At 39.4% G+C, this 27,845-nt stretch overlaps 1 protein-coding gene across 5 annotated transcripts; it reads left to right on the top strand.

Moving 5' to 3' along the window:
- The first annotated feature begins 328 nt into the window (after window positions 1-328).
- On the top strand, window positions 329-26,396 carry LOC112640453 (cell cycle control protein 50C-like). 5 transcript variants are annotated; one of them, XM_049105309.1, is made up of 8 exons: window positions 329-491; window positions 2,423-2,631; window positions 7,307-7,417; window positions 14,683-14,784; window positions 15,779-15,866; window positions 16,266-16,406; window positions 21,359-21,568; window positions 24,572-26,396. In XM_049105309.1, exons 2-8 carry the CDS (start codon window positions 2,440-2,442, stop codon window positions 24,751-24,753), a joined length of 1,026 nt encoding a protein of 341 aa, XP_048961266.1. In that variant the 5' UTR covers window positions 329-491; window positions 2,423-2,439; the 3' UTR covers window positions 24,754-26,396. The 5 variants fall into 5 exon arrangements, with proteins under 5 accessions (XP_048961266.1, XP_025272513.1, XP_025272551.1 ...); XM_025416728.3 differs by having other exon boundaries at window positions 330-491; window positions 2,433-2,631; XM_025416766.3 differs by having other exon boundaries at window positions 330-491; window positions 2,433-2,631; window positions 21,359-21,625; window positions 24,572-24,801.
- The last annotated feature ends 1,449 nt before the right edge of the window (window positions 26,397-27,845 follow it).

Here is a 27,845-nt window from a genome sequence, read left to right on the forward strand (position 1 = left end):
TATAGAAGTACCTATAAAATGTGATCTATTCTATCTCAAGAATGTTGCCCCAGAAATGTGTTCACCTACTACCTGTGATGGTTAATTTTATGTGTCAACTTGACTGGGCCAGAGGTTGTCCAGATAGTTGAGCAGATACTCTCCAGAGTGTTTCTGTGAGGGTATTTTTGGATGAGATTAGCATTTAAATGGGTGCACTTGATAAAGCAGATTGCCCTCCCTAATGTGGTTGGGCCTCATCCTGTCAGTTGAAAGCCTAAATAGAACAAAAGGTTGACACTGCCCACCCCCTACACACCCGGCATAAACCGCCTCCCCCGCCCCCATAAGAGGGAATTCTGATTCCAACTGAAACATTGGCTCTTCCCTGTCTGATAGCCTTCAAACTGGGACCTCAACTCTTCCTGATTTTACAGCACCTTTTGGCCTTAGGCTCAAACTGAGACATCAGCTGTACAGATTTTGGACTTGCCAGCCTTCTCCATAACCATGTGAGCCAATTCCTTCTAAAAAATATCTTTACATACCTCCAATTAATTTTATTTCTCTGGAGAACCCAGACTAATATACTAAATGAAAGTTCCTTCTACTTTAAGATTTTGGTTAGTTTGTTTTGTTGTTTTATAAAAAAAAAAAAAAAAAAAAAAAAAAACCTAAGAAATTCTGTTCTCACAGATTTGTTACTATAATGGCCCTTTGGCTAGGTGTTATCTATGTAGTATAATCCCACCCAAGGATGGACCAAGCACCCAGATGGCAAACATACCTGATTATTTTGTAGGCCAACTGTGCACATATAATCTAATTTGTGGACTGTTGCTGCCTTTTAAATCCAAGTTCTTGTGTTTCTTTAGTAAAACAAATAGTAGATGTGAATTAGAAATGTTTGCTGCCATCTTCTCATACAAGGCTGATACCAGCAGCCATACTTGTCACCATCTCCAAGCTAGATTCAAGTGATATGTTGAAAATTTCCCCCCTGATATTTGCTTTTCCCAATTTTGCAAGTGGGAAGCTTTGCTCTGAATTGAATACCACCTAATCTAAGTATTTGCGTTTATTTTGTGTTCTTTTAAACTAGGTACACCTGCCAAAGTCATTTGCCTTCTTTAATATAAAAATAATCCACAGGCGCCTGGGTAGCTCAGTCAGTTTGAGCATCTGACTCCTGATTTTGGCCCAGGTCATGGTCTCAGAGTTATGAGGTCAATCCCCGCATCAGGCTCCATGCTGGATGTGGAGTCTGCTTAAGATTCTCTCTCTCCCTCTCCTTCTGCCCCATCTCTTAAGAAAATGAAATAAGATAAAAATAAAAATAGTCCAGCATGGCTTCTCTGCCTAATGTTAATGAAAAAAGGGGGGTTAGAAACTTGCTGTTTTTTAAAAAAACCTAATTCTATATCTTAAATACACTTTAAAGAAAAGGAATTAATTATTAACAGTCTAATGAAAGGTTAGGAGATTTCTGATAAATGAGTAAAATCCCCAAATCAAACCAATAAAACCATATTGTAATATTGAACACTTAACCAATTATCTATCTTCCTCTTCCTTTTTCTTGCCTCATTTGAGCTACTCCAAAACATATGCTTGGAAAAAGTTTGGAGGAGATGTTTTTAATGTGTATTTTCTACTGGAGTCTTTCTTATGGATGAAAAAAATGGCAGCTGCTAATGTTAGACATCTGTGCTCTACAAACCCTGTTTGCTTCCTTCTTCCTCATTATCACAGGTAGCAAAGTTAGCTGTAATCTGAGAACATTTCTCCAACTTAGTTTATATTTATGTTAAAAGAAGCCATATTTGGAAAAAAATAGCCCTAACTTTTATTTTTCGTATTAATCTCCAAGGCTTTAGGCAAGCTCTCAAAGATAAATTCTTTCTCCCCCTTTCAGGAAGGGCTTGCCTTGAATTAGTCACCACATCCCAGAAATAGCCTGTTACAACTGCTTCCCAATGTCACCAGATGTTGGTCTCTGCAGACCCTGCCGGGGACTGTTCCTCCTAGGTATAGCATTTGGCGCACATATTTGAGCCTCAAGTAAAATATACCAATGACTGATTGAAGAGAGCTGTGTTCCTGCTGAATATCAGGTTTAGTTAAGGAATAATTTCTGGGAAGCAGAAATTCTACAACTACAAAGGAAAGTTCCTATAATTCATAGTCTAGCATTACTGTGATGCAGTATTACTACAAATAATAATGTTTTATTTTTTTAAAAAGATTTTATTTATTTATTCATAAGAGAGAGAGAGAGGCAGAGACACAGGCAGAGGGAGAAGCAGGCTCCATTCAGGGAGCCTGACATGAGACTCGATCCCAGGACCCCAGGATCACGCCCTGAGCTGAAGGCAGGTGCTCAACCATCGAGCCACCCAGGGATTCCCCATAATGTTTTAAATGTCTGAAGAGTATATCTCAGTCACCTGCAGGACCAAAATGAAGAGGATATCTGAGGACTACCAGTCCAGATTGCCAGACAACACTGCCCTGAAGCAGCAGCAGTTGCCCGCCTACCGGCTCCAGCTCTCAGCCACTGGAGTCCTCTCTGGCTTCTTCGCCGCGGGAGCGTTCTGCCTCGGGATGGGCATCATCCTCATTCTGTCTGCAAAGAGTATCAAGGAGATAGAGGTTTGTCCCATCTTACATTGTTAGTGCAGGTTCTCTTTTTTTTTTTTTAAGATTTTATTTATTCATGAGAGAGAGAGAGAGACAGAGAGGCAGAGACATAGGCAGAGGGAGAAGCAAACTCCACGCAGGGAGCTCAATGTGGGATTCGATCCCAGGACCCCGGGATCATGCCCTCGGCCGATCATGCCAGGATCAGATGCTCAACCATTGAGCCACCCAGGGATCCCCTTTAGTGCAGGTTCTAAGACTTTTCAGCTTTGGGACTATAAATGAGTGATCAGTTAGAGAACACAGCCCCGCAGTAGATGAGACAGGAACATCCGTTTTCTCAGTTAGCCGGTGCAGATGGTGGCAGCCTCTGTGTATGTTGGCTTTGTTCATCCCGACTCCCTCTTGAGGACAATCACTCTCACACTGGTCCGCCCAGCTGTTCATTTACAAGAGCCTGGCAAAGTCAGAAGCTTTTTAAGCTTGGTACTGACCAAGGATTGATAGAGGCAGGAGGAGAGGCAGGGTCAAATGACTGCCAGATGCCCGTGAATCATATTAATTAAAAAAAGTGAAGAGACCAAGATAGAGGTCTTCAGTTTTGTCCCACTTTCAAGCATTGTGTTTTTCCCTTTGCAAATGAACTCCCTCTGAGATGATTACTTCAATCTAGGAAAGGCAAGAACTAGAATCTTTCTGGCCTCTTAAGGATACATAGCAAAATTAACTAAAATCTCCTCAAGACTGAGAAGAGCTGAAGCTTGAGGGCATACCCTGCCTCCATTATAAGACTTTGACAATTTGATCAACAAGCTGTTAGAGGATGAGAATCCAAGAAGCTGGTCTGGAGAGAGGACATAATAGTTGGGCCTAAGATTAGATCAGCCTTGCCCACATCTGGTCTAAGAAATTAAGCAGATGTTTAATTCAGATCAGCTCTGAGCTGATTACGGGGCATCCCAAACTATGACCTCCACTCTGAAGGCAGCCACAGAGAGCTGATCTATTCCCTCTCCTGACATGGTTAGCAGCAAAGTTATGAAGGCCAAGTCTGTCAACACTGACTTAACATCCATGAGTATCTGAAAGTGCTAAGAGTTGTTTAGGGCTTGCAAATGAATAAGGTTAAGTAAGAGTTGAGTCCTGTCCTGACCTAATGATAGGATAGGTGAGGTGTAGTGTGTGGTACAAACAGAGCTCAGCCATGGTTGCCTTGTTCACCACATACACAACCCTTCCTTGCACATTGCCCAGTACATAATAGGCACAAACTTATTGAAAGAATGGGTTAGGGCAAATAGTGAGGACTTTAAAGAGGAAAACACAGGGACACTTGGGTGGCTCAGTGGTTGAGCATCTGCCTTTGGCTCAGGTCATGACCCCAGAGTCCTGGGATTGAGTCCCACATCAGTCTCCCTACAGGGAGCCTGCTTCTTCCTCTGCCTATGTCTCTGCCTCTCTCTCTGTGTCTCTCATGAATAAATAAATAAAATATTTTTTAAAATACGTAAATAAAATAAAGAGGAAAACACCATTTCAGGTCTCACTCCTCCTACCAAACCACACTACTCAAATGCCTTTCCATTTTATATTTTCTGCTCCCAACTCCCAGCAGTTTATCTCCCCAGAAATTAAATGCCCCTAAGTCCTTTTGAGTCCTCCAGTGTGAGATGTAAACCACCAGGCCCCACCAAGTGGCAAATGCAAAACGGCAAGAGAAAATTAAACTTGCCTTTTGAAGAGCATTAGCAAAATTAAGTGGCTTATGAGTTTGGTACTCATTTCTACAAGCAGTTCATCCTATTTACTTTTCTATCCTCTTCACCAACCCCTTTCTTTCTGGTTTCTTTCCCCCCTTCCCATGTCCTCCTTGCCTCTTTCCTTCTGGTTATCGCCTCACCCACTGTAAAGTGCAGCCTCCATTAAGATGACAGCCATTGCCAAATAATGTTACCTCATGCTTGTGAAGGGAATCTTACTCCATGGTCCACTAAGGCCACTCTACAAACAACTTTGAACAGAATGATTTTTATCATGTTAAGGAGATTTTTCCAATAGACTATTTTTTCTGGTCACTTCAGACAGGACTATTCCTAACATTTTGCTTTCATCCAGGAAAACCAGAAACCACTATAATAGTGAGATTCTCTTTTGCACGTGGACTTTTTTCATTATATTAGGTGATAAGATGAAGTGCCTACTCAGGCCGGTGTGATCAAGCACAGACCTAGTAAAAGAGTTCTGAGTGGCTTTCCTCTTCTCACTTAGCCCTGGGCCACAACAAGGAAGTGACCTTTATCCAGTTCACTTGGAACAAGAATGATCATTCCCACTTCTCCGAAATTCTATGAGGAGCAAGCAGAGTGTGATCTTTGCTGTCATTTTAGAACTATAGGTTTACAAGGCCACCTGAGACAGTAGATCAGAGATATGTTTTCCTTGTAAAAATTTATTTGTTTTATTATTATTTTTTCCATCATGGTAAATGTACTCTTCAATCACCTATTTTACCCATCCCCCTACTTTCCTTCCCTCTGGTAACCACTAGTTTGTTCTCTATAGTTAAGAGTCTGTGTCTTTGTTTCTCTCTCTCTCTCTCTCTCTCTTTTTTTTTTTTACTTTGCACACTTGTTCTCTTTTTTTTAAGATTTTATTTATTCATGAGAGAGAGAGGCAGAGACATAGGCAGAGGCTCCCTGCGGGGAGCCTGATGCAGGGCTCCATCCCAGGACCCTGGGATCATACCCTGAACTGAAGGCAGACACTCCACCACTGAGCCACTCAGGCGTCCCGGCACATTTGTTTTCTTTCTTTAATTCCATTATGAGTGAAATCATATGGTATTTGTCTTTCTCTGACTGACTTAGTTCACTTAGCATAATACCCTCTAGCTTCAGGGGCACCTGAATGGCTCAGTCAGTTAAGCGTCTGACTCTTAATTTCGGCTCAGGTCATAATCTCAGGGTCGTGAGATTATGTCAGGCTCCAAGCTCAGTGGCATCTGCTTGAGATCCTCTCCCCCTCCTCCTCTGCCCCTCCTCCCACTCACACTCTAAATAAACAAACATAAATAAAATCTTACAAAAATATGCTCTAGTTCATCCATGTTATCGTAAGTGGCAAGATTTCATTCTTTTTGATGGCTGAGTAACATTCCATTGTATTTATTATATATATATATATATATATATATATAATATATATATATATATATCTCGCCTCTTCTTTATCCATTCATCAGTCTGTGGACACCTGGGCTGCTTCTGTAGTTTGGCGACCCCATAAACTTTTTAGAGCTAGAAAGCATTTGACCATGAAACACATTTTTTTTTCTAATTATGCATTAAGAGAACCTCAACAGGAATCCATGGGGTACAATCAATGCTACTACAACAAGCTCAAAGATGAATTAATTGCTAGACAAAATGATGCTGATGAACAAAATGTGAGCTCTGGAGGTTAAGTATTTAACACAGGGTCATAGACTGGCTGTACCCAAACCTGTTCCTCAGTTACAGTTCAGTGTGCTGTCAGTGATGATACAGCCCTGTTCTTTAAAGCTCTTTAAAAATTAGAATCCAGTTTCACAGATAGAAAGGGCATCAGTCTTGTCCAAATTAACATTTCAAGCCTTGCTGTGTATTTAAAGAATGACTATATACATACATACATACAATAAAGAATTATTTAAGGAAATATAAGCATCTCAGTACAATTGAGTAGACTTTTTGGCTAATCTTTAATTTAGTACTAACACTGCTTATTTGGCTTCAAAACTCCCAGTGGTTTGCAAGGATTTAAAAAATCCTGTCTTTCTTGTTAGTCTTCCCTCCCAAAGAATCCTAAATCCTGTTGGCAGTTTACCAAGGAGAAGGACACTCCCTTGCTTTCTCACTCTTCCCCATTCCCATCATCTAATTATTCTTCAACACAGTGAAGGAAGAGCAGAAGGGAAATGCATAGCCTCTGTGGTCTCTCTGTGAGCCTTCCTTCGTTAAGCTTCTTCCAGCTGTATCTTTACACAGCTGAGGCTCTTAGCCAGAGCTCATAGGATTTGCTCATTTGAAACACACCACCCTTTTGTAAAGAGTCCACTATACCATTTTGCACAGAATTTAACTTTGAAAAAGCAGAATGTGGTAACATTTTAAAATCCGAATTATTCCACAAGTATCAATAGCCCTACATTTTGGAAGTACTTCTTTGTGTTTGGTCCTTTTTAGCAACTTCCTCTAGATGTCATGTAGAAAAATTGATTAGTATAAATACTTTCCATACAATAGAATGGAAAAACTGAAGTGACTTCATCATAAAGCTGATTAGCTTCAGGCTGTAGGCCCAGTTCTCATGAGTCACTGACTAATACTTTCCTAATGACACCTCTTTATGATCTAGACATAAGCCTACATCACAACAGGTTGCATAAACATACAATAGAAACACTGAATTCCAGGTCAGTGGCAAAATACTGCCAGGTCCCAAAATGAGAGACTGGTAAAAGGCCCATTCCTCCCAAGCATCTGCAGAAACACTTTGTCCCCAGCAGTGTGCTATCCTTCAGTCATGTCCAAGAGTTCATGCCCTTGACACAGAGAGCTTGAAGACTTAGATGGACTCAGGGCTTGATTTTTAAAATGTGTACTCATGTAATTTTTAATTAGTCATTGTTCTTTTCCCTGCCTAATAGGTCAAATACACAAAAATCTGTGCAAATTGTGCAGAACTCCGAGAAGATGCCACTAATTTTGACAAAGAATGCACCTGCTCTATCCCCTTTTACCTTTCAGAGACAATGAAGGTAAGTGAAATTCAAGAGCCTTCCGTTAGCTGTACACTGATCTACTCCTATTTCACACTTGGCAGTAAGTTCATGATTTCCACCAAGTGCTTTCCAGAACTGAAAATACAAAAAATAAAGCAGGATACTGGTGAGGGACCTTACAAAGTGTTGGGTTCATGCACGACTCTCCCCCTACTTTTTTCCTTTGGAATGTTATTCTTGTTTCTAAGTTTCCAGACTCTCTACCTACTGAGCTTTGTAACATAATTCTTAATATCAATCAGACAGGTTTTATTCCAAATGTCAGCAGCAGAGGAGACCATAGAGATCATTGAATCTAACCACTCATTTTATAGTGAGAAAATTAATGGGCTGAGAGGTTAAGTGACTTGGACAAAGTTAGTGTCGGGGGTCACACACCTGCTGGGACTCTCCTTAGGTCCCCCCATCCTCCCCTCCCACCTCCATCCCCCAAGTCACTCTGTGTTTGCAATTGCCTAATCCCTAAGGCAACTCTTGGCCTGGCTGTCAGGCACTGTGAGAAATGCCAAAGAAATATTAAAAGAAGTCCCCGCTCTTGGGCTGATTAAAGTCTCGTGTTAGTCCAGGTCCTCTGAGAAGCAGATGCCAAGACAAGATTAGACGTGCAAGAGATTTATTGGGGGAACTTCCTGTGAGGGAAAATGGAGAGAGAGCCAGAGGAGGCTGGGAGAGCTGTCAGACTACAACACAGCTCTGACCCCTGTGAAGAAAAGGGAAGGGGAGAAGGAAGGGAGGAAGTTAGGAAGAAGGGTCTTAGGCTGCAGTGCATTCTTCAGAAAATTGCAGCAAAGAACAGAGAGTCCCTGAAGGAGCCTGCCTCAGTATCCCTGCTGTGCTTGGCCATTGGAAACAGCCAGGGGCAGCATGGCCTTGGTGCAAACACAGGATGATTTCAGAGCATGACAGCTGGGGTCATCCCTCAATTACCATCACTGTACTAGGAGACCTCAGAGGCATCTTTTCAGGGCCTCCACAGTCTTACCTGGTAGTCAAGACTTAATCAAATAAATAAAAAACTGTATTCCCTTCGACTCCTCAAAGATCCTGAGCTGTCCTCTGGACTCCACACCTCTCCCCCTGCAGTATCCTCCTCCCTGACCTGGTTGGTCCCCCTCCTTTCCCGTAGTAGATGACTCCCGTCGTAGATGACTCCGCAATCTAAGCATCGGCAGGCCTCCTCTTGAGCTTCCCCCTGGAGTCTCCCAACTCGAGGCCCTCAAACTCAGCTGCTCCCAAACCAGACTCATCATCATCTTCTGGAAAACCCTCCTCACTGCCCTTTCTGGTAAAGAGCCCTTCACCAAGACTCCAGACTTTCCTCTTTGACTTTACCCTGCCTATTCCTTTTTCATCTAAGCCTCTCATGTGTAGACACTGTTCTTCAATCCATCTCTCCAACCACCCTGTCCCCTTCATTTTTTTTTTAAGATTTTATTTATTTATTCATGATAGACACAGAGAGAGAGGCAGAGACATAGGCAGAGGGAGAGGCAGGCTCCTCGGGGACTCATTCCCAGGACCCTAGGACCACAACCTGAGTCAAAGGCAGACACTCAACCACTGAGCCACCCAGGTATCTCCTGTCCCCTTCATTTTTTTTTTTTTTTTTTTTTTTTTTGGCACTGCCTCAGTTCAGGCCTCCTGGTCCAGTATCAGAGCTACCTGACTGCACTCCTAGCCTTTGGCTTCCCCTACTTTAAACCAGCCGTTATTTGCAAAATAAATTCACCACCCTCCCCGCCCCCAAAAGAGCACTCTCGGGTCACTCTTTAACCACCTGAGGCCCAGCTACCTTTTCATAAAAAGATGGAGGAAGAAGGAGACCTTGGACTCCTGCCAACTGACCAATTTGCTTTCCCACAATACAACCCTCTATGTTTCTGGAAGTCTCCCCCACTCACTGCTACTTGTTTTAGACCCCTAACATCCCTCAGCATTCCTTGCACCTCCTTTTTTTGTCTCAGCAACGGTTTGTCCACGTTGGTATCCTGGGAGCACTGTTTCCATTCTTCTGATTACCTTACTACAATCACTTCTGTCCTAAAATCCTGTGGACTCATTTCCTCTACTTATAGGAACCTCCTGGAGCACAGGAACCATGCTCTGCATGTTACACAACTACCTTCTCCCAAGTATCTGCACTACATGCTCAGCACCACCCCCTCCTTAACCATAAGTAAACTGTCCCTGCTCCTATCTGAAGGCTTATCCCCACTGGTACATAGATGCCATCTTTTCTTGCCTTTATAAGGACCTAACTCAGCAGTTCTGTCCTCTCCAATATCATTAGCTTTTCTTTCTACTCAATCTTTCCCAGCATACGGACAATTTCCCTTATCTTCAAACAAGCAAACTGGCCTTCTAGTCTCCCCATCTCCCTGCTAGCTATTTGCCCATTTCTTACCTCCCATTAGCAGGAAAACTCAAGAGAGTTGTCTATCTTGGCTACTTCTAAGTCCTCCTTTCTCATTCTCTCTCCAATCAGAAAGATTCCCACTCAGTGAAATTGCAAGGAAGCCCAAGACTTCCATGTTGATAAATTCAGCAGTCAGTCCTTAGTGCCTTGTCGCTCATTGGACGTAGTGACCATTCTCTCATCCTTGAACACTTCTTCTCTTGACTTTCAAGATACTACACTAGGTTTTCCTCCTAGCCCCCTGGTTGCCATTCCTCAGTTCCTTTGGCTGTTCTTCCTGTTTTCCCCAAACTCTTTATGTTGAGATGGGCAGCACTCTAGTCTTCTCCTCTCTAACTGCATTCACTTTTTTGGAAATGTCATCTACCTCTATTACCAACACCATTTTATATCTCTAGCCCAAATGTCTCTTCCAAATCCACACTTGTATTTCCAGCTGCCTTCCTATGTGGGTGTCTAATAAATATCTGAGGCACAGCATCTCCAAAACTGAATTTCTAGTTTCCACTTCTCCCCTTATCCACTGCACTGCCCTCCCCCAAACAACAAAAAAAAACCTAATCCATCCAAAGACTTCTCAATCTCCGTTGAAAACAACTCCATCCTTCTGGTGCTCAGGTCAAAAACCTAGGAGTCATTTCTAACTCCTTTTATTCCCTCACATCCAATCCATCCTGTTGCGTCCACCTTCAAAACATATCCAGTGTCTGTCCACTTCTCCCATTTCTGCTACCACCCAGCTCTGTGCTATATTCACCTCTCACTGAGATTTCTGAAATGGCCTCCTGACAGGTCTCCCTGCTTATATTCATGTCTCAACATAGCAGCCAGAGTGAGGTTTGTGGGGTTTTTTTTAAGATTTATTTGAGAAGGGAGGGGCAGAGGGAGAAGGAGTCTCAATCAACCCTGTGCTGAGCACAGAGCCCAACACAGGGCTCAATCTCATGACCCTGAGATCACAACCTGAGCCAAAAACCTAGAATCAGCTGCTCAACTGACTGTGCCACCTACGTAGCCGCAGAGTAAGCTTTTAAAAGCCTAAGTCATATGTTATTCCTTTACTCAGAAATCCCCACATTGAGTGCACTGGCTGGCTCAACTGGGAGAGCATGCAACTCTTGATCTCAGGGTCATGAGTTTGAGCCCCATGTTGGGTATAGAGATACTCAAAACTAAATAAATAAACTTAAAAAAATAATCCCTGTCATGGCTCCCTTTCCACTCAGTGAAAAAGCCTAAGTCTCTACAAGGCTTTACATGATTGGGCTTCTTATTTCCTCTTTGACCTAATCCCTTCATTCTCTTCCCCTAGCCACACACCCACCACGCTGGACTCCTCACTCACTAAACAAGTGAGGCATTCTCTTGCTGGCCCCCTGTACCTGTTAGTCACTTGGCTAATTGCCCTACTTCAGGTGTTGGTTCAACCCTCACCTCAATAAGGCCTACCCTGGCCGTCCTGTTGCATACTGCAGCCTGTCTACTTACCCCACTCTTGTGATGCCCCTGATCCTTGTTAACTTGTTATGATTGATCTCAGAGTCAGTGTAGGCTCTATTGATATGTTATGTATTGCTTATTGTCCAGCTCTGTGTTGTATCCCAAGCACCAATAATCATGCCTGGCACACTGTAGGTTTGCTGAATGAAAATATGAATCTTGGGGGATCCCTGGGTGGTTCAGTGGTTTGGCGCCTGCCTTCAGCCCAGGGCATGATCCTGGAGTCCTGGGATCGAGTCCATTATCGGGCTCACTGCAGGGAGCCTGCTTCTCCCTCTGCCTGTGTCTCTGTCTCTCTCTCTGTGTCTCTCATGAATAAATAATAATAATAATAATAATAATAATAATAATAATAATAATAAAAAGAAAATAAGAATCTTCCCTTCTCTACAGTGCATAACATAGTATATTTATGTGGTAGATTCTCAGAAAATATTTGTTGAAAGATTAAATGAATGGAGGAAAGATAAAATGCTAAGTTGTATGGCTTTATGTTCTAGGAAGCTTTGATTTTATGTGACCCTTTCTTACTTCTCTGTTGATCCCAAATGAAAGGGTGTTGGCATTAATAATATTCTGAATACATCCATATTGATTATGGCTAGTGCTAAGCAATTACGTGAACAAGCCAGATATATAAACTATAAGGAAATTACGGAGTTGTTCTTGGATTATAAGGGATAGCTACATAAAGTCAATGAGGAAAGTTTTATATATGTGTTCTTATAGGTCAGAACTCCAGTTCTCCACAGGTATGCCCTTTTCTGTCTTCCACAACTCACTGTGCTGCTCCCCAAAAGTAAAACTTAGTGTTGCTTAAAAATCAGGAACAGACTCATAAACACAGAGAACAAGCTGGTGGTGGCCAGAGGGGAGAGAGTGGGGACATGGCCAGAATAAGTGAAGGAGAGTGGGAAGAGATACAGGCTTCCAGTTATGTAATGAATAAGCCATGAGGATGAAAGGTACATCATAGGGAATATAGTCAATGGCGTTGTATGGTGACAGATGGCAGCTATACTTGTGAGAAGCACAGCATAATATATAGACTTTGTGAAATGACTGCGTTGGACACCTGAAGCTAATGTACCATTGTGTATCAATTATACTTCAATTGAAAAAAAAAAGTCAGTGTTGTTTAATTCTGGCCAGAAGTGGGGGGACGCTTAATAGAAAACTATTCTCTCACAGTTATGGAAGTCAAAAGTCTAAAATCAAAGTGCAGCAGAGTCAATTATTTCTTGGAGGCTCAGAGCACTTAAATTTTTGAAGAAAAAGTCCAGAAGATAAAATCTTAAAGGGGTTCAGTTTCCATCTGTCTATGTGCTTTGAAACCTTTAAGTCAAATAAATGTTACCAGCTGCTAACCATTCCTTTCAGGCAAAGACTTTCTCATAAAAATTCAACCAAACTAGTTAGTTCAACCACAGAGCCTTCGGTTCACCAGTTAGCACACATTACACATGCTAGAGAATGAATTCATGCAAGACTGCCTTAAACCAGGAATCCTGCACAGACTGCCACTGAATTTAAAGAGAAGAAATGCCATAAAATGCCTTGTGCCTCTAGGACCAATAAAAAAGATGATGATCTGGGAGGCCTTGTTAAGCTAAATCTTGGACAAAGGAATCACTGAAAAAAAAGTTATTAAAACACTTCTGTCCCTGGTGTGGTGAGTGTTCTCTGCCTGTTTATTTTGTCATTTATGTGAATGTATCACTTTGGGTAAGTAAAATTCTCTTTTTAGTTTCCAAGAAAATGTATGGTGAATTCCACTCTGTGGGTTTCATATTTTCTCTAGTTATGTGTCAACAGTGGAGGTTCCCTCATTGGGTGAGGACATGTCATCAGTCATTCCAGCTATGCCTGGCTGGTTTGTCTTCACACCATGCTCTCCTGTTTATGATGTTGTAACCTGTCTCCTTGTCATGACCCACCATCTCCCCCTCTCATGTCCCACACACTCTCCTCTTACAGGCAACTAAGTTCTTTGGCCTTTGCTGTTTTCTGTAGATGGCCACACTTACCATGACCTTTATTTCTAGCTTACCCTGAGTACCAGCTCACATTTTCCATACCCATCCTCTTACATGTCCTTGGGGTAAAACTAGATAAGACTATCCAAGGTGTCATGTTTTCATAGTATAAGAAAATCGATTGACTCAGGAGATTGTAAAGGAATATGTTTGTATTCCTAGCACTGAATATGGCACCTAACATATGGGGAGCACTTAATAGAGGCCTTCATATTTTTGGATGCCGACCTTCCATCATTTTGGAGATAGTATATTAATTATAAACAGTCATATTGAGCATTTCCATTTGCATCATATGTGCTGTTAGTAAAATCTGTGTCAAATCTGCCTAGAGAACGTTGGTACGTCACCATGAAGGTAAACGTGATGGTAGCCTATGATTACACAGCTTCAGAGGGTACCACACATGAAAAGGACCATCTCTCATGGCAACAAGGCTTCTTATTTGCTAAGGTGAAAGTCACCTTTCCTTCAGATCCATGAACTATTCTATTCCCTCTTTTTGGTCCATAACAAATGGTTCACCATTTCTTTTTTTTTCTTTTCTTTTTTTTTTTTTTTTTTTTGGTTCACCATTTCTTGAGCAAGTGCAGTGTGCCAGATACTATGCTGGATCCTAGGGATGGAAAAGACAAAAAACCCTGGAGCCAGACCACAGGGAGCTAATCTCATGCCTTTCACATGCACCCAAATATGCTCAGTGGCTCCAACTTCAAATGTGTTCAAGGATTTGTTTGAAATCATGACTTTGATGCCTACCACAAGCCCTAGGCAAAGCACTTTTTCTGGTATTGCTAGGAAATAATACTATTTCTAACATCAATTTTATATATTGAGAATGCAAAACCTGGTTTTAAATTTTTTTTCATGGCAGGAGCACCGTAGCCCTTACAAAAATATTCAAAAGTTATTTGGTGATTTTAATAATTCTTTGTAGGTGAGGATATTCCAGTACTAATTTTTAAAAATAATTTCTTGGATTTCTGCTTGATATAAAGAAATTTACAGTTCTCATCAGTTTTTTCTGTGGTGCTTTTTACTATAAAAATTCTGTACAGGGCAGCCTTGGTGGCTCAGCGGTTTAGCACCGCCTTCAGCCCAGGGTGTGATTCTGGAGACCCGGCATCGAGTCCCACATCAGGCTCCCTGCATGGGGCCTGCTTCTCTCTCTCTCTCTCTCTCTCTCTGTCATGAGTAAATAAATAAAATCTTTTTAAAAATTCTGTCCATGTTTGTTAATATTCCAGTTAATTCTTCTTACTCCTTATTCTTGCTTTTCTCTTTTACAGGGTAATGTTTATATGTACTACAAATTGTATGGTTTCTATCAGAATCTCTATCAATATATTCTATCCAGAAGTAATAGCCAGCTGCTGGGTACAGACTTAAAGGTAAAGCTTTATTTAATTTCGTATAATACTCTTAAAAAAAAAAACAGGTGAATCTTTAAGTCTAAAAAGAGGGTATGGGAAAATGAACTAAAAACCTTAAGTTTTATAAGAAAGGAATGCTCTTTTCATTCTTGAATAAATTGAAGGGACTGGGTATTCAGTATATCTGCTATTGAGAGGAGTGGTTTCCCTCTTCAGAACAGGATGTGAATCTTGTCCAATTAAATGGTTATCCTTTCATGCATCATTTTAATAGTAACCTTGAGCGTTTGGTCTCAGTACAGTTCCTGGTATAGCTACCATTATCCTTCCTATAATTGAGGCCTTCGCTCCAGCCAAGTTTAAAGAAATTGAGCCCTACTTGATCGATTAAAAGCCTTTGGTTTAATTAAATGCGCTTTCACTCCTATGATAATAAAATTTTATTCTTAATAAATGACACTCAGCATGCTAGCAAAAAAAAAAGCTAGAAGGAAACCTTTTCTATACTGAGATTATTGGATAAAAGTGATAATCAAATGATTGTTTAGCAACTTCTCTTTTAAAAATATATCCTAGTAGTTAGATGGATGGATTTCCTGTGATAAGTCATCAAGTATATAAACTCACCACCATTTGTATAGTTTTCAGAATATGAATTACACTTCAATTAAAAAAGATTTAAAAATGTATTCCAGCGTATGCTTAGTGTGATATTTGGCAGAGCCCGCAAAGTAAGTTCCTTCCTGCATATTTGGTCTGTTATGTGTTGTTAATAAGGGGAGGGAAAAGTACACACACACACACACACACACACACACGCACAATTTCCAAAACACAAAAATTTCCTAGTATAAGTGAACCAGAAGTCTGGGAAAAGCAGGTAGCAGTCCGTAATCTTGTTATGCGTCAATAAATTAGTGTGGGTTGATTTACATTGCCAGTGTTCTCACTTTTAACATTCTAAGAGAGTTTACCACAGCATTTCTTTTTTACTGTATCATCTTGCATCCAGGATGTTGGAAACTGTGCTCCATTTAGCAACTCCCATGATGGGACCCCCATAGCTCCTTGTGGTGCTATTGCCAACAGCATATTCAATGGTAGGTGACTTTTCCTGTCTCCATGGTGTGACTTTTCATAAGCATGTAATAACCTAAATGTCCAGAAAACTACCTCTGCAACTGAGTAGTAATTCAAAAAAAATTTTTTTGTATACATTATCGACTGACTTATGGTATTTCATTTGCAAATAAGCTCTCCCTTACCTTACCTTACATTTGAGGTAGTTATGGAACATGAGCTAAATGGAGCTTGAGAGTATTTTCCAATAATTGGGGCCTTGGCAAGAAAAAGACTAGTCTTGGAATTCCAACATCTATTGCATGTAGGCATATTGAGAGTCTGCTAAAACCCTGTTTTTCATCTGTGTCTGGTTTTGTACTTTGAAGTGGGCAAAAATGCTTGCTTGCATCTCAGCACAATTTTTAATTTCCTTGCAGATACTATTATTCTTTCATACAACCTTAATTCATCTATACCCATCGAAGTCCCAATGCTAAAAAGTAAAATTACCTGGTGGACAGATAAGTATGTCAAGTTTCAGAATCCAAGTTCCATTAATCTTTCTAGTGCATTTGCAGGTAAGACCCATATATTAATTAAATATTCTTCTCTCTTTATAGTTTAATTTTTATGTGTGAGGAAATGTTTATGATGCCCCCTTCTTTACTTTCATGCTGACCTCCATTTTTGCTCTGACTTTCCCTACCTGTGGACTCCTCCATCACGTATCCTTCAGAAACATAAAATGATTGGTGCCCTGGTTCCTTTCAGTTTACCTCAGGAAAAAGGAAGTGTTTTAAGAAACGTGTTGCTTCATCTATAATTAGGGTGACTATGTAATTTATTGTCCAAACCGGTACACTTTTGAGAGTGAATGAGAGCACTAGAATAACGAAAGTTATGTATTTATTTGAAATTTGTATTTATTGATCAATAAATTGGCATTATCATATTGGTGGACCTGTAAAATAATTCCATTACAAACTATTCTAAAATGCGACTCTTTCAAAAATTAAAATTACATAACTGTGTATATTAAGCCAACTAAAAAAATAAAAACCTACTTTATTATTTAAACATTAAAAGATAAGCAGAATAATTATTCTGGATATATAGTCACATATTTTAATCAGTTTCTTGGCCATATCTGTCTTCATGCCTCTGTATTTTTCTAATGATATGTTATTTTATTATTTTTAAAAATGTTTTATTAAAATATTATTTTTGATTTTTCACAAAATTATCTGCAGTCGTTTTTGAAGCTGAACTTTGTGGTTAATCAAATTGACACTGCTGGCACCTTTAATTCGTTCTTCTCTTTTACATTTTCAATTTTTTTGTATTAAATATGCTAGTATTTCAATAGTAAATATTTTCATAGGCACTGTTGTTTTACTTTACATTTTTTTGAATTTCTGATTCTTCTAAGTGTATTCCTACATTTAGATGCCACAAAATCTTAAAACTTGAGATCATTTAATTTTGGTACAGAAAAAATTTTATCCAGTTAAAAATAGGAGCTCCATCAAAAGAGTTTTTACTGAAATTGAAATATTCTAAAGTACAGTTGTAAATTTTAAAAATTAAATTTGTCCACATTTTGAACTCTAATTATATAATATGTTCAATTATTCCCTTGTTTTCATAGGGGTAAATTGTAATATCTTCTTGTTTGCAAGACTGGCTTTCAGTAATTACAAATCACTAAATCAAAAGCTAAAGTTTTTTTGGCATTCCATACTTTGAACACTGTTTAAAATTTGTAAACTATTTTGAATAAAATTCAACCAAAAGTTAGAGAGCTCATTTACCAAAAAAAGTTTGGGATGAGGGATCCCTGGGTGGCGCAGCGGTTTGGCGCCTGCCTTTGGCCCAGGGCGCGATCCTGGAGACCCGGGATCGAATCCCACGTCGGGCTCCTGGTGCATGGAGCCTGCTTCTCCCTCTGCCTGTGTCTCTGCCTCTCTCTCTCTCTCTCTCTCTCTCTGTGTGTGTGACTATCATAAATAAATAAAAAATTAAAAAAAAAAGTTTGGGATGATTGTAGGATACATCATTTGATATACAAAATAGTTCTTCAAAGGCTCAAACCTTTCTAAAATTCTAGTTGATGATACATAGCAAAGATAAACCACATATACTACCATCCTAAAGTATTTATTTTATTTTCCATCCATATTATTATAAAAATTTTACAGTTCAGTTTCTCTGTGAATATACAAAAATATTTAAGTTTGTGCAACTATAGTTCTTTTAATTAGTAAATTATGGTAGCTTGTTTAGATATAAATTATGTATGTACCACAACCAAGTTTAAGTACATTGATCTGTAAATTTCTCAATTTATTAAGAACATTATCTTGATTCTGATGTTGTGCTCCACCAAATTTGTATTTATGTTATCACTACAAAACCAAAAATATACACTTGATTTTTGAATTTTTAAACTGAACTTATAGTAATATTTATTATATTGTTAGAGGCTTTATCTTTCAAGATTGAATATTAAAAAGCTTTGCTTTGATTCTATGAAAAATCAAACCAAAAAATCAAACCATTATTATAATTAATTTAACTGATTTTCTGTTTTGAAGCATTTGAAGACACTGATGTAAAACTGGCCTCATTTAACTGTACACACAGTTCTTTTTGTACTAATGGAGGTAACACATTAAAGGTTTTCTTTGATTACAAAAAAAAAATCTAATAAAGAAGTAAAACTAGAAGGAAGCTCACTTGACCTAGATGAAAAGTCATGCTCACATAATGACATATAAGTGGACCTCCTATAGCTACCTGAGGCAAAACATTGTCTTTGGATATACTCTTTAAAAAATAGCCACAAACTTCTGAAGTACATTCTATTGTTCTTCAGCAGATTTATGTCTTTTAATTTTCACTTGGTCATTGATATCATAATGTTTCCCTTGTTGTGTGGTATATGTCAACCAACATTGCAAGTGAAACATTCATCAACTTTCTCAAAAAACTGTTCTTAACTTTACATTAAATATACATGTTCCATTTTTCAGCTTTTTATAGCTAAAAGGACTTACTAGCTAATAAAAGCTGATACCAAACAATAAAATAGTTATATATTTGTACCATATAATAAATTATAAAACCACAGTTGCAACAGAGTTCATACCTGCTCTCAGCAAGACCATTCACATCTATTTCCTATGCTATGTCACGTATGTATAACATAACCTATAATTTCCCACGTTTTCCACTGATCCACTAATGTGTAGGCTGGCAGTGTCATGCATCTCACAGGCCAAGACAGGCTGTGACCTAACTGGCTGGAGTGGTCAAACAGCTGGTAGGGGTCACAGGAGTATGTTATGTTTTGATTGAAAGGATCCGTGGTTATCTTACATTAATCACATGTTAGAGCAAGCACTCCATTCACTGCACATAGGTATTTTACATGCTACTAGCTAAGACCATGGCTGGAAGGTGAAAGGATGAAATTATATGTACATTATTTGTTTGGAATAAATCCTAAGTCAGATGGGATAACAGACAACAGACATAAGCCGGGCCTACTTAGACAAACTGGCATATAGGGTCACTGTACCTGTGATTGAATTCCTAGTTTTTGAAAGGAACTTGGCAACATTCTATTGTTTCGTCTTGCCACATAACCTCTGGCCTACTAGGCAAAGGGTCCTTTCTGTCATCTCCTGCTACACTTTGTTATTACCTTTTCTGAAGAGTTACCACATTATGTAATTATCTATTTGAATACTTGTCATCCCCACTTCAGTCTGAGAATTCCTTGAGGAAATTAGGAAGTTTCATATCCCTGGTGCTTGATACATAGTGAGCAATCAAGAAATGCTTATTGTTGAATGAGTGGATAAATACAAGTGACCTAATTTGGAAAATGAAAAAAGTTGGTGCCTCTTACACCACACTTTTCATATTCTCTGGACGTGGGATGGAGCAGGTTCAGGAGTTGGTAGGAAAGGCATGCTTAAACTTCCATTTTTTACAAGCTCCCTAGGTGATTAGACTGTCAATGTCCTATAGGACATGTTGTCTTGGGACATGAGCTCTGGCTAAAATAGAGAGAGGGTGAGGTCCACAGTGGAGGTACCAAAGGCAATTTCAATTTTTATCAAAATTCTTCTACCAACAGTGATTGAAGTTTTGGGAAGGGCTAAAATAGGTAAGTTCCCAATATTTGCAGAGGAAGTTTCTTCAGCAAAGGATTTTTCCAGAGGAAATTTAAGTGTACAAACATACTTTAACAGATTAATCCAACCAAACTTAGCACTTGCTTTTACAAGTACCAGAGCCCATGCTTAGAAAACAAGACTGTATTTATTTTAAAAGAAAATAGTTCAGTCAATCGAGTTGAGAAAGGGTGGTTTTCTCCTTTGCATTTTGGATTCTACAAATACTAGAACCAATTGTCTAGAACTAAAAAGCTCACTAAACAATTTTCTCTTATTGACTCGTTCTTTAAAATTCAGTATGGTTTTTATTATCAACTTCTGTCAGCTTTAATTGGAATCACTCATTCCTTTAGCAAGCATTTATTGAAAGCCTGCTATGTGCCAGGCACTAGACTAAATGCCAGTGGAAAAAAAATTAGGAAGACACGAAACTGAAGAGTCTGCTGCAGAGTAGGAGAGACAGACAAGCCCATCATGCTAAAGTGGAAAGTGTGAGAATGAAAGTAAACTCTCAACAGACCCATTTCCTGGCCCTGGCCCCGCACCCTGTGCTTCTAGCATTCCTTCAATACCCAAACCTCCTAGGCCTCCTGGCTTTAGAACAGGTTTACAACACCTTTGCTCTCTGCCTCCTCCCATTTACCAGTTCCTCTTCCTTACTTCCAACTTTGAGCTCTTAGGCACATTGCTGAAAAGAGTATCTATTTGACACAATCTTCATGCACATACATGAATATTTCCTTAGAATACATTTCTAGAAGTAGAATTTCCAGGCCAAAATACATGTGAAATATATTAAAGCTTTTGATGCATGTTCCTAGATTGCCAGGGGTATTATTGATCCACACATCTATTTGCTGTGTACAGGAGTTCCTATTTCCACTGCGTCATTAATTGTCACTTTTTTCTTTACCTCTTACCCAAATTTTAGATGGAATGATCATATCTTGTTTTAATTTCCTGTCTTTAAATTACTAGTAAAGCTAATGAAAATACAGTCTCTATGATCCTATCCCTGAATACAACCACTATTATCATTTTGCTCTACTTTTTCAATGCTTTATATGCATTTAATACAGTTGAACCCATAATATACATATAATTTGATATTCTGTTCTTTTTTAACTCTATGACAAATCTTCATTATTTCCCCCACATTTCCTGAGAGCTTTTATAATCCATTATTTTTAATAGTTGCATTTGTAGGTAGCTTACACACAGTTTTTTAAAGTTTTCATTTTTATTTCTCTTTCCTCAAGAATGCCAAAGTTATTTCATTCTCTCTATTCTAAGGAAAACTGAAGGGTGTAGAAATTTCAACCATGTCAATGATTTTCTTCCCACAGGGACCACAAAGCCCCCATACTGGTCTAAGCCTGTCTATGAACTAGATGAAGAGGATCCAGGAAATAATGGCTTCCTCAATGATGACTTCATCGTGTGGATGCGGACAGCCGCCTTTCCCACTTTCAAAAAACTGTACCGTCGACTCAATCGAATACAGTACTTTATTGAAGGCTTGCCTGCTGGTAACTATAGTTTCAACATTACCTACAGTATCCTTTTATACCACTCTTCTTCCTGAGGATGAAGGAAAATCAGTGTCCATCTGGGTACTTGTTATTGAATTATTTCGTTTTGTACTTTTCTAGTCTACAATCTGGTCTGGGTGTGTGTGTATATATATATATATAAATATATATATGTACAGAAGAAATATATGATTCTCTTATAGGTAATATTGTCACTTGTCACCATAGAGCTGTTTGTCTCAACTTTATATAATCAAATGTGTACCTTTTTTTTTTTTAAGAAATAACAGTTAATTGCAGTATCAGGTAAGTAGGGTGGATAAATAAGGAAGGACTATTTTCATCTCCCAAAAAAGATTAAATACCAGTAGGCCTAGAAATCTGTAGCAGAGAAAAGAAGACTGCTCTGTAGGATGCGATGAGGTGGAGGACCATGGAAATAAGAGAGAGCAACTTGATAAGTAGTAAATTTAGAATATGTGCTAAAAATAATGAAAACTGAAAGACACTGCAGAACCTTTTATTCTAAATGAAAGTATAGACCAAAGGAGCCCTGGACTCAAGATCCAGGTGCAGTTCATCCAGCCCACGTGAGGCATGCTAGAAGCTCTTTCCGAAGACGCTGTGTTCTTTCCTCCCTCTGATACAGAGCTAGCTAGTAGGAGTCAGTGCCTTGGTTATGGACCTAAAGTCCAAGTTAGGAGACACATGCTTTATTGTGAGATTCTGAATTTTTTCACTTAATTCAAAAATACAAATGTAACTCTTGACTTAAAAAGACTTAACTTCAAAATGACACCAAATACTGTCCTTAAAAAATCATATATTTACACACAATTTATACTAACTGTCATTGTCAGACTTTATTTTAAAGTGTCATCCTAATTCTCCCTGAGGCAGAAACTTCCAGGGCTTGTACATAACTTTGAGGCATCAGCCCAATTAGGCATCAGCACTTCCTGTAGCGTCTCAGGGCTACTGACTAGGGGTTGTTCATGGGACCTCTAGCAGGCCAGAGGATCTTAACACAAAACTATCTACCTCTTTAGTTTCTTTACCTTTCAGGGAGCTTGAATGAGAAATACTTTGGAATAACTCAATGACTGTATGTGCTCTGGTTCCCTGCTCCATCTTTTCTTTTCTATCCTAGAGTTAGACATCTCGATTCTGATGGAAGGGGAACATTCCTCAGTCAGAGATGTCCCCACTGATGTGACACCATTTCTGCTTCTGCCGTTGTCTCCTTTTTGTTCATGATCAGGAGTACAGTTTGCCTTCAGTTCGTTCATTTTGATTTCTCCTTAAGTGAAATTTAGGAAGAAATGAAACTGCCTTCAGTTCCCTAAGCACATTTAGGGAGAAATGAAAATGAACTGAAAATGAAATTTAGGGAGAAATGAAAACAAAAGCTACAAACTGGTTTCTCTTATGCAGCATTATACATACAGATCAAAGAGTAAGCCATAGAATATTACCTTTTTAATAGGATTTCAGCAAGCCCCTCAAAAATTTGTGATTAAAAGTTGCTTGACAGTGGTCTCCCAAATTAGACCTTCCGATCCCGACTTTGTCCATGATTCCCTTATCAGTAAAGCAGTTATAGTTGCAATCATAAAACAAGAAGAAAAAAACCTATCATATACTGCTCACAATGCATGACAGGAAGTTTTGAGTTGAGGGAGACTTTAAGGGAGGCCATGTTCCAAACAAAGGAGACATTCTGTTTCTCCTCTGGAGACAGGCTCTCCTTGGGTGACCTCATTCACAGTCATATTTTACGGCTGATGACTGTCAAGTCTAAACCTTCCAGGCAGAAGCTAGATCCTGAGCTTCAGTCCTATGCTTGCACTTCCCAAACTGAGTCCTGGTAGCAGTGATACCCAGCTTGCCTCCTGGCCTGACTGCTGTGCAAGGAGAAAAACTAAATCTGAGCTGCAGCAAACACCCACCGCTGCTAAAGGGAAAAAGATGTTCTGTGTATGAGCAAAAGGCCTTCTTAATGGAGATGAGGGAAGAGAGAACAGGCAGGTGGGTCAAGATGGCACCCAAGGACCTGGTGACAGTGAGGAATTTTGATGGAAAAAAAAAAGAGAGAGAACTTATTTCCTAAGAAGTTTCCTTGTGCCTTTAAATCGCATGTTGCCAAGTGATTTGAGGCCTTTTAAGAGCTTTGCTGGGAAATGCTGCTGTCCTGTGCCGTTGCTACGAGAAGTCTTTATTTGTTTATTAGTTTGGTTTACAAAAGCACCAGATGTTTAAAAAACTCAGGCCACATGCATAATCAAAATGACATCATTAAAATGCTAACGATAGCAAACCCACTTCAAACATACTCTCTCCAGCAGTGAGGGATGTTTGCCTTTTCAAAACCCAAATGAATGCACCACCTTTAGCTTTCCCACCAAAAAATGTTTTGCCATTGATCTTGTTATTTTTCTTCTCTTCACTAGACTTGAAGAAGTTTCTCTATGGTAGAAATGCAAACCTTAGTCTATGAGGGACATTAGCCTGCCCTAGGTCTCCTGATTGGTAAACAAAAATTTAGGTTTGCTGTAAAGCGCATCTGTATTCTCTTCATTTCCTTGGGTCTGCCAAAGGAAATTAAATATATTTGTCCAGTTTTTAGTTCTCTGTAAGTCAGTCTGATATATTTGCATCAGAATCTCTTTTATAGATTACAACTATATAGAGGAAAGGCTCATTTTTACTTAATTTCATTCAAGCAAGATACAACATACTACTTGGTAAAGACTAGACAATATGAAGTTGAACATTCAACAATTTTTTTTTTTTACCTACAAACACAACGATTTTATTTTTTTTTCAATTTCTTAAACTATTTTCTTAAGTTTTTATTTTATTTTTTTTTATTCTTTTTTTTTTTTTTTATTGGTGTTCAATTTACTAACATACAGAAAACACAACGATTTTATATGGTTTGGTCTAATATATTTAGGATGTACAATGGTAGAGCTGAGAAGTGTTGAAATAGATCCTTAACAGGTCTTCTCATCTTTGATTTTCCAGTAACCAGGTTCAAAGGAGAAAAATCAGTTGTTCTTTCCACCTTGACATGGAGCGGAGGCAGCAGCCTTTTTTTAGGTCTCGCCTACACAGTGACAGGAGCAGTAACATGGTTGGCCGCCTTTTCCATGATGGCCATTCACCTGATGCTGAAAAAAAAGAAAATGCTCTTCATCCAGGACTAAAGTCAAGTTTTAAGAAGAAAAGCAGAAAACAAAGAAATTGACAATGAAGTAACTAAGAGAGTCAAAGATTTCTGACAAGGCTCAAAATGACGAGGATATTTTATCAAGGGGAACTGGATTGACTGACCAAGTACAATCCCAGATAAATAAACAATGAGAAATTCAGAGTTTGAGGAGGGAGAAAGGGTAGAAGGGGAGAAGGAGAAAGCATAGTCATGTATAGTAAAATGTCCTTGGAATGGGGAAGATAAATCATCCTTGAATTCTGAACCAAGTCTCTGGTATTTATTTGAAGCCCTTGTGCCTAATGGTAGGTGAATGCCTAGGAGAGAGTACCATCATTAGACAAAAGTAAGGTGGGGTCCCTGGGATTAGGTGAATCCTCTTAACCTCAGACCATGAGTCTTCATCACCTGGTCCAAATTACATACTTTCTAACAATTGTTGAGCATCGAATTGAGCAATCAGGATGATTTTTGTAAACTGATTTATTCAATGTTCTCTCCTTTCTGTGGACTCAAAGCTAAGTTTTCTCTGCTAAGAATATACCAAGCAAAGATCGTGGAGTGCCCTGAGTACCCACAATACAACAATACACCAAAAAGAAAGGCCAGAGAGCTCCCTGAAGTTATTCATATAACCAAGAGGGAAGCCCTGAAAGTTACTGCTTCTCTCAAAAGTTGTATTCAGCATTTAAGGGCACAAAACAATTCTCAAACTTGGGATGACATATTCTAGAATGCAAATGATGACATGTATTTATGATACTTAAATTCTGTGTGTTGAGGGAGCTTCTCAGGGTTCATCTTAAAATGTTTGAATCCCTATAAAGGAGACTGAACAAAGTACTTGGTAAAGCTGCCAGGGGAAGAGTCCCCACAGATTTGTGTGCACAGATCTGAATGCTTTACTTTAAAAAGCATGTTTATATTTCTTTTTTAAGATGGAGGAAGCTTTACTCCGTGAAAAAATCTCTAGAAGAATTTTTATTGTTAAAGAAAAATACAGTACCGATACGTATTTGTATCTTTAGCAGCCAAGAAAGCATTTCTTTGTTGCAACTTCCTGCATTCACCAAATAGTTTAGTACTTTCCCAAAAAGACAAAATTTCAAGTTCCAACTCTGAAATATAAGAATCCCTCCCCTATCTCACCTTCCATCTGTAACCTGTGACTTCTGGTATCCAGGTGTGGTAAGCCAAATAAGGCCTTTCTACCTCCCACCCCAAAGGTACCCATGGCCCAATCCCAGAACCAGTAAATGTTACCTTAGATGTCAAAAGAGCCTTTGCAGGTGAGATTAAATTAAGGGTATTGTGTGGGGATGGCATCCTGGATGACCTGGGTGGGCCCAATGTAATTGTGTGAGTCCTTAGAAGAGAAGCAGGAAATCAGGAGAGTAGCAGGAATGTGGCAATGAAAGCAAGAGATTGGAGTGATGCAAGAAAGGCACTGTGAGGGATCCCTGGGTGGCGCAGCGGTTTGGCGCCTGCCTTTGGCCCAGGGCGCGATCCTGGAGACCCTGGATCGAATCCCACGTCGGGCTCCCGGTGCATGGAGTCTGCTTCTCCCTCCCCCTGTGTCTCTGCCTCTCTCTCTCTCTCTGTGACTATCATAAATAAATTAAAAAAAAAAAAAAGAAAGGCACTGTGACACACAGAATGTAAGCAGCCTCCAGAAGCTGAAAAAAAGCAAGAAACATCCTCCCCAGAAGTCTTGCTGACATCTTGATTTGAGACTTCTGACCCTCAGAACTGTAAGAGAATAAATTTATGTGGTTTTAAGCACTGAGTGTGTGGTAATTTGCTACAGTGGTCATAGAAAATTAATATACTAGGGGTTGGCACTGTTCTTGTCTCCTGGGCAGTTGTTTCTCAAGTTAGGTGAACTATCCAAGCAGAGGGCAAAGAAAGAACACAGCTCACACCTACACCAGACCATTGACCTCAGATCTCACCTTCTAGTACCTTCTCGGTTATGGTGCTGATTGGAAAAAGGCATGAACACCTTTGCCGTGTCTCAGTTTTGTTTGTCAGCATATAGAATGCTGTATTTGTCACAGTTCTCCAGAAAAATAGTGTGTATGTGTGCACACACACCCTTGGCAAGTGCAAAATCTGATGCAGGAGGCTGAACAGGCTGGAGGTTCACGAAGGAGTTGTAGTTCAAGCCAAAAGATGGCCCACCGGAAGAACCAGGAAGAGTGGGTGTTGCAGATGAATCCTGAAGTCTGTGTCCAGGAGAATGCCTTTTGGCTCAAGAGAGGTCAGCCTTTTTTTCTCTTCAGGCTTTTAAGTGATTGGATGCAACCACTCACATTATAAAAGGCAGTCTGCTTTACTCAGTCTATCAATTTTTTAAAACTAAATTTTGAGGTGGGGGGTGTGCCTGGCTGGCTTGGTGAGTGGATCATGGGGTTCCAAGCTGAAGCCCCATGTTGGGTGTACAGATTACTGAAAAATAAAAAATCTTCTAAAAAAAATTTGGGGGGAAAATATTGTTTTATATTAAACCAAATAGATGAATATATTAAAAATAAACAAAAAGTATTAAATGTGTTCTATTTAAATTTTACTTTCTATTAGTATCATTTAAAAATTTTATTTCAGTATAGTTGACACAGTGTTACTTATATCAGGTTCAGGTGTACAACATGGTGACTCAACAGCATAGGTTATGCCGTGCTCACAAGGGAAGCTACCATCCGTCATAGCACCAATAGCACTGCGTCATTGACTCTGTTCTCTAGGCTGTGCCTTTTATTTCCATGACTTAATCAGTCCACAACTGGAAGCCTGTGACTCCCACCCCCCTGCATACATCTTGCCTACTCACCCACCACTCTTCCCCTGGCAACCATCAGTTTGTTCTCTGTATTCATAGGTCTGATTCTGCTCTTTGTTTGTTTGCTGTTTTGTGTTTTTTAGATTCCACATATGAGTGAAATCATATGGTATTTATCTTTCTCGGTCTGACTTATTTCACTTCACGTAATACCCTCAAGGTCCATGTATATTGTTGCAAATGGAACGATCTCATTCTTTTTTTATGGCTGAGTAATAGTCCACATACCACAAATGGCAAGATTTCAT

This window comes from Canis lupus, chromosome 33, assembly GCF_003254725.2.
Source record: "Canis lupus dingo isolate Sandy chromosome 33, ASM325472v2, whole genome shotgun sequence".
Taxonomy (NCBI): domain Eukaryota; kingdom Metazoa; phylum Chordata; class Mammalia; order Carnivora; family Canidae; genus Canis; species Canis lupus.

Coding starts and splice junctions, on each gene's coding strand:
- LOC112640453 (XM_025416728.3), top strand. Junction 2,632..7,306: donor AGAGTATCAAGGAGATAGAG/GTTTGTCCCATC, acceptor CCTGCCTAATAG/GTCAAATACACAAAAATCTG. Junction 21,569..24,571: donor TAGTTTCAACATTACCTACA/GTATCCTTTTAT, acceptor TTGATTTTCCAG/TAACCAGGTTCAAAGGAGAA.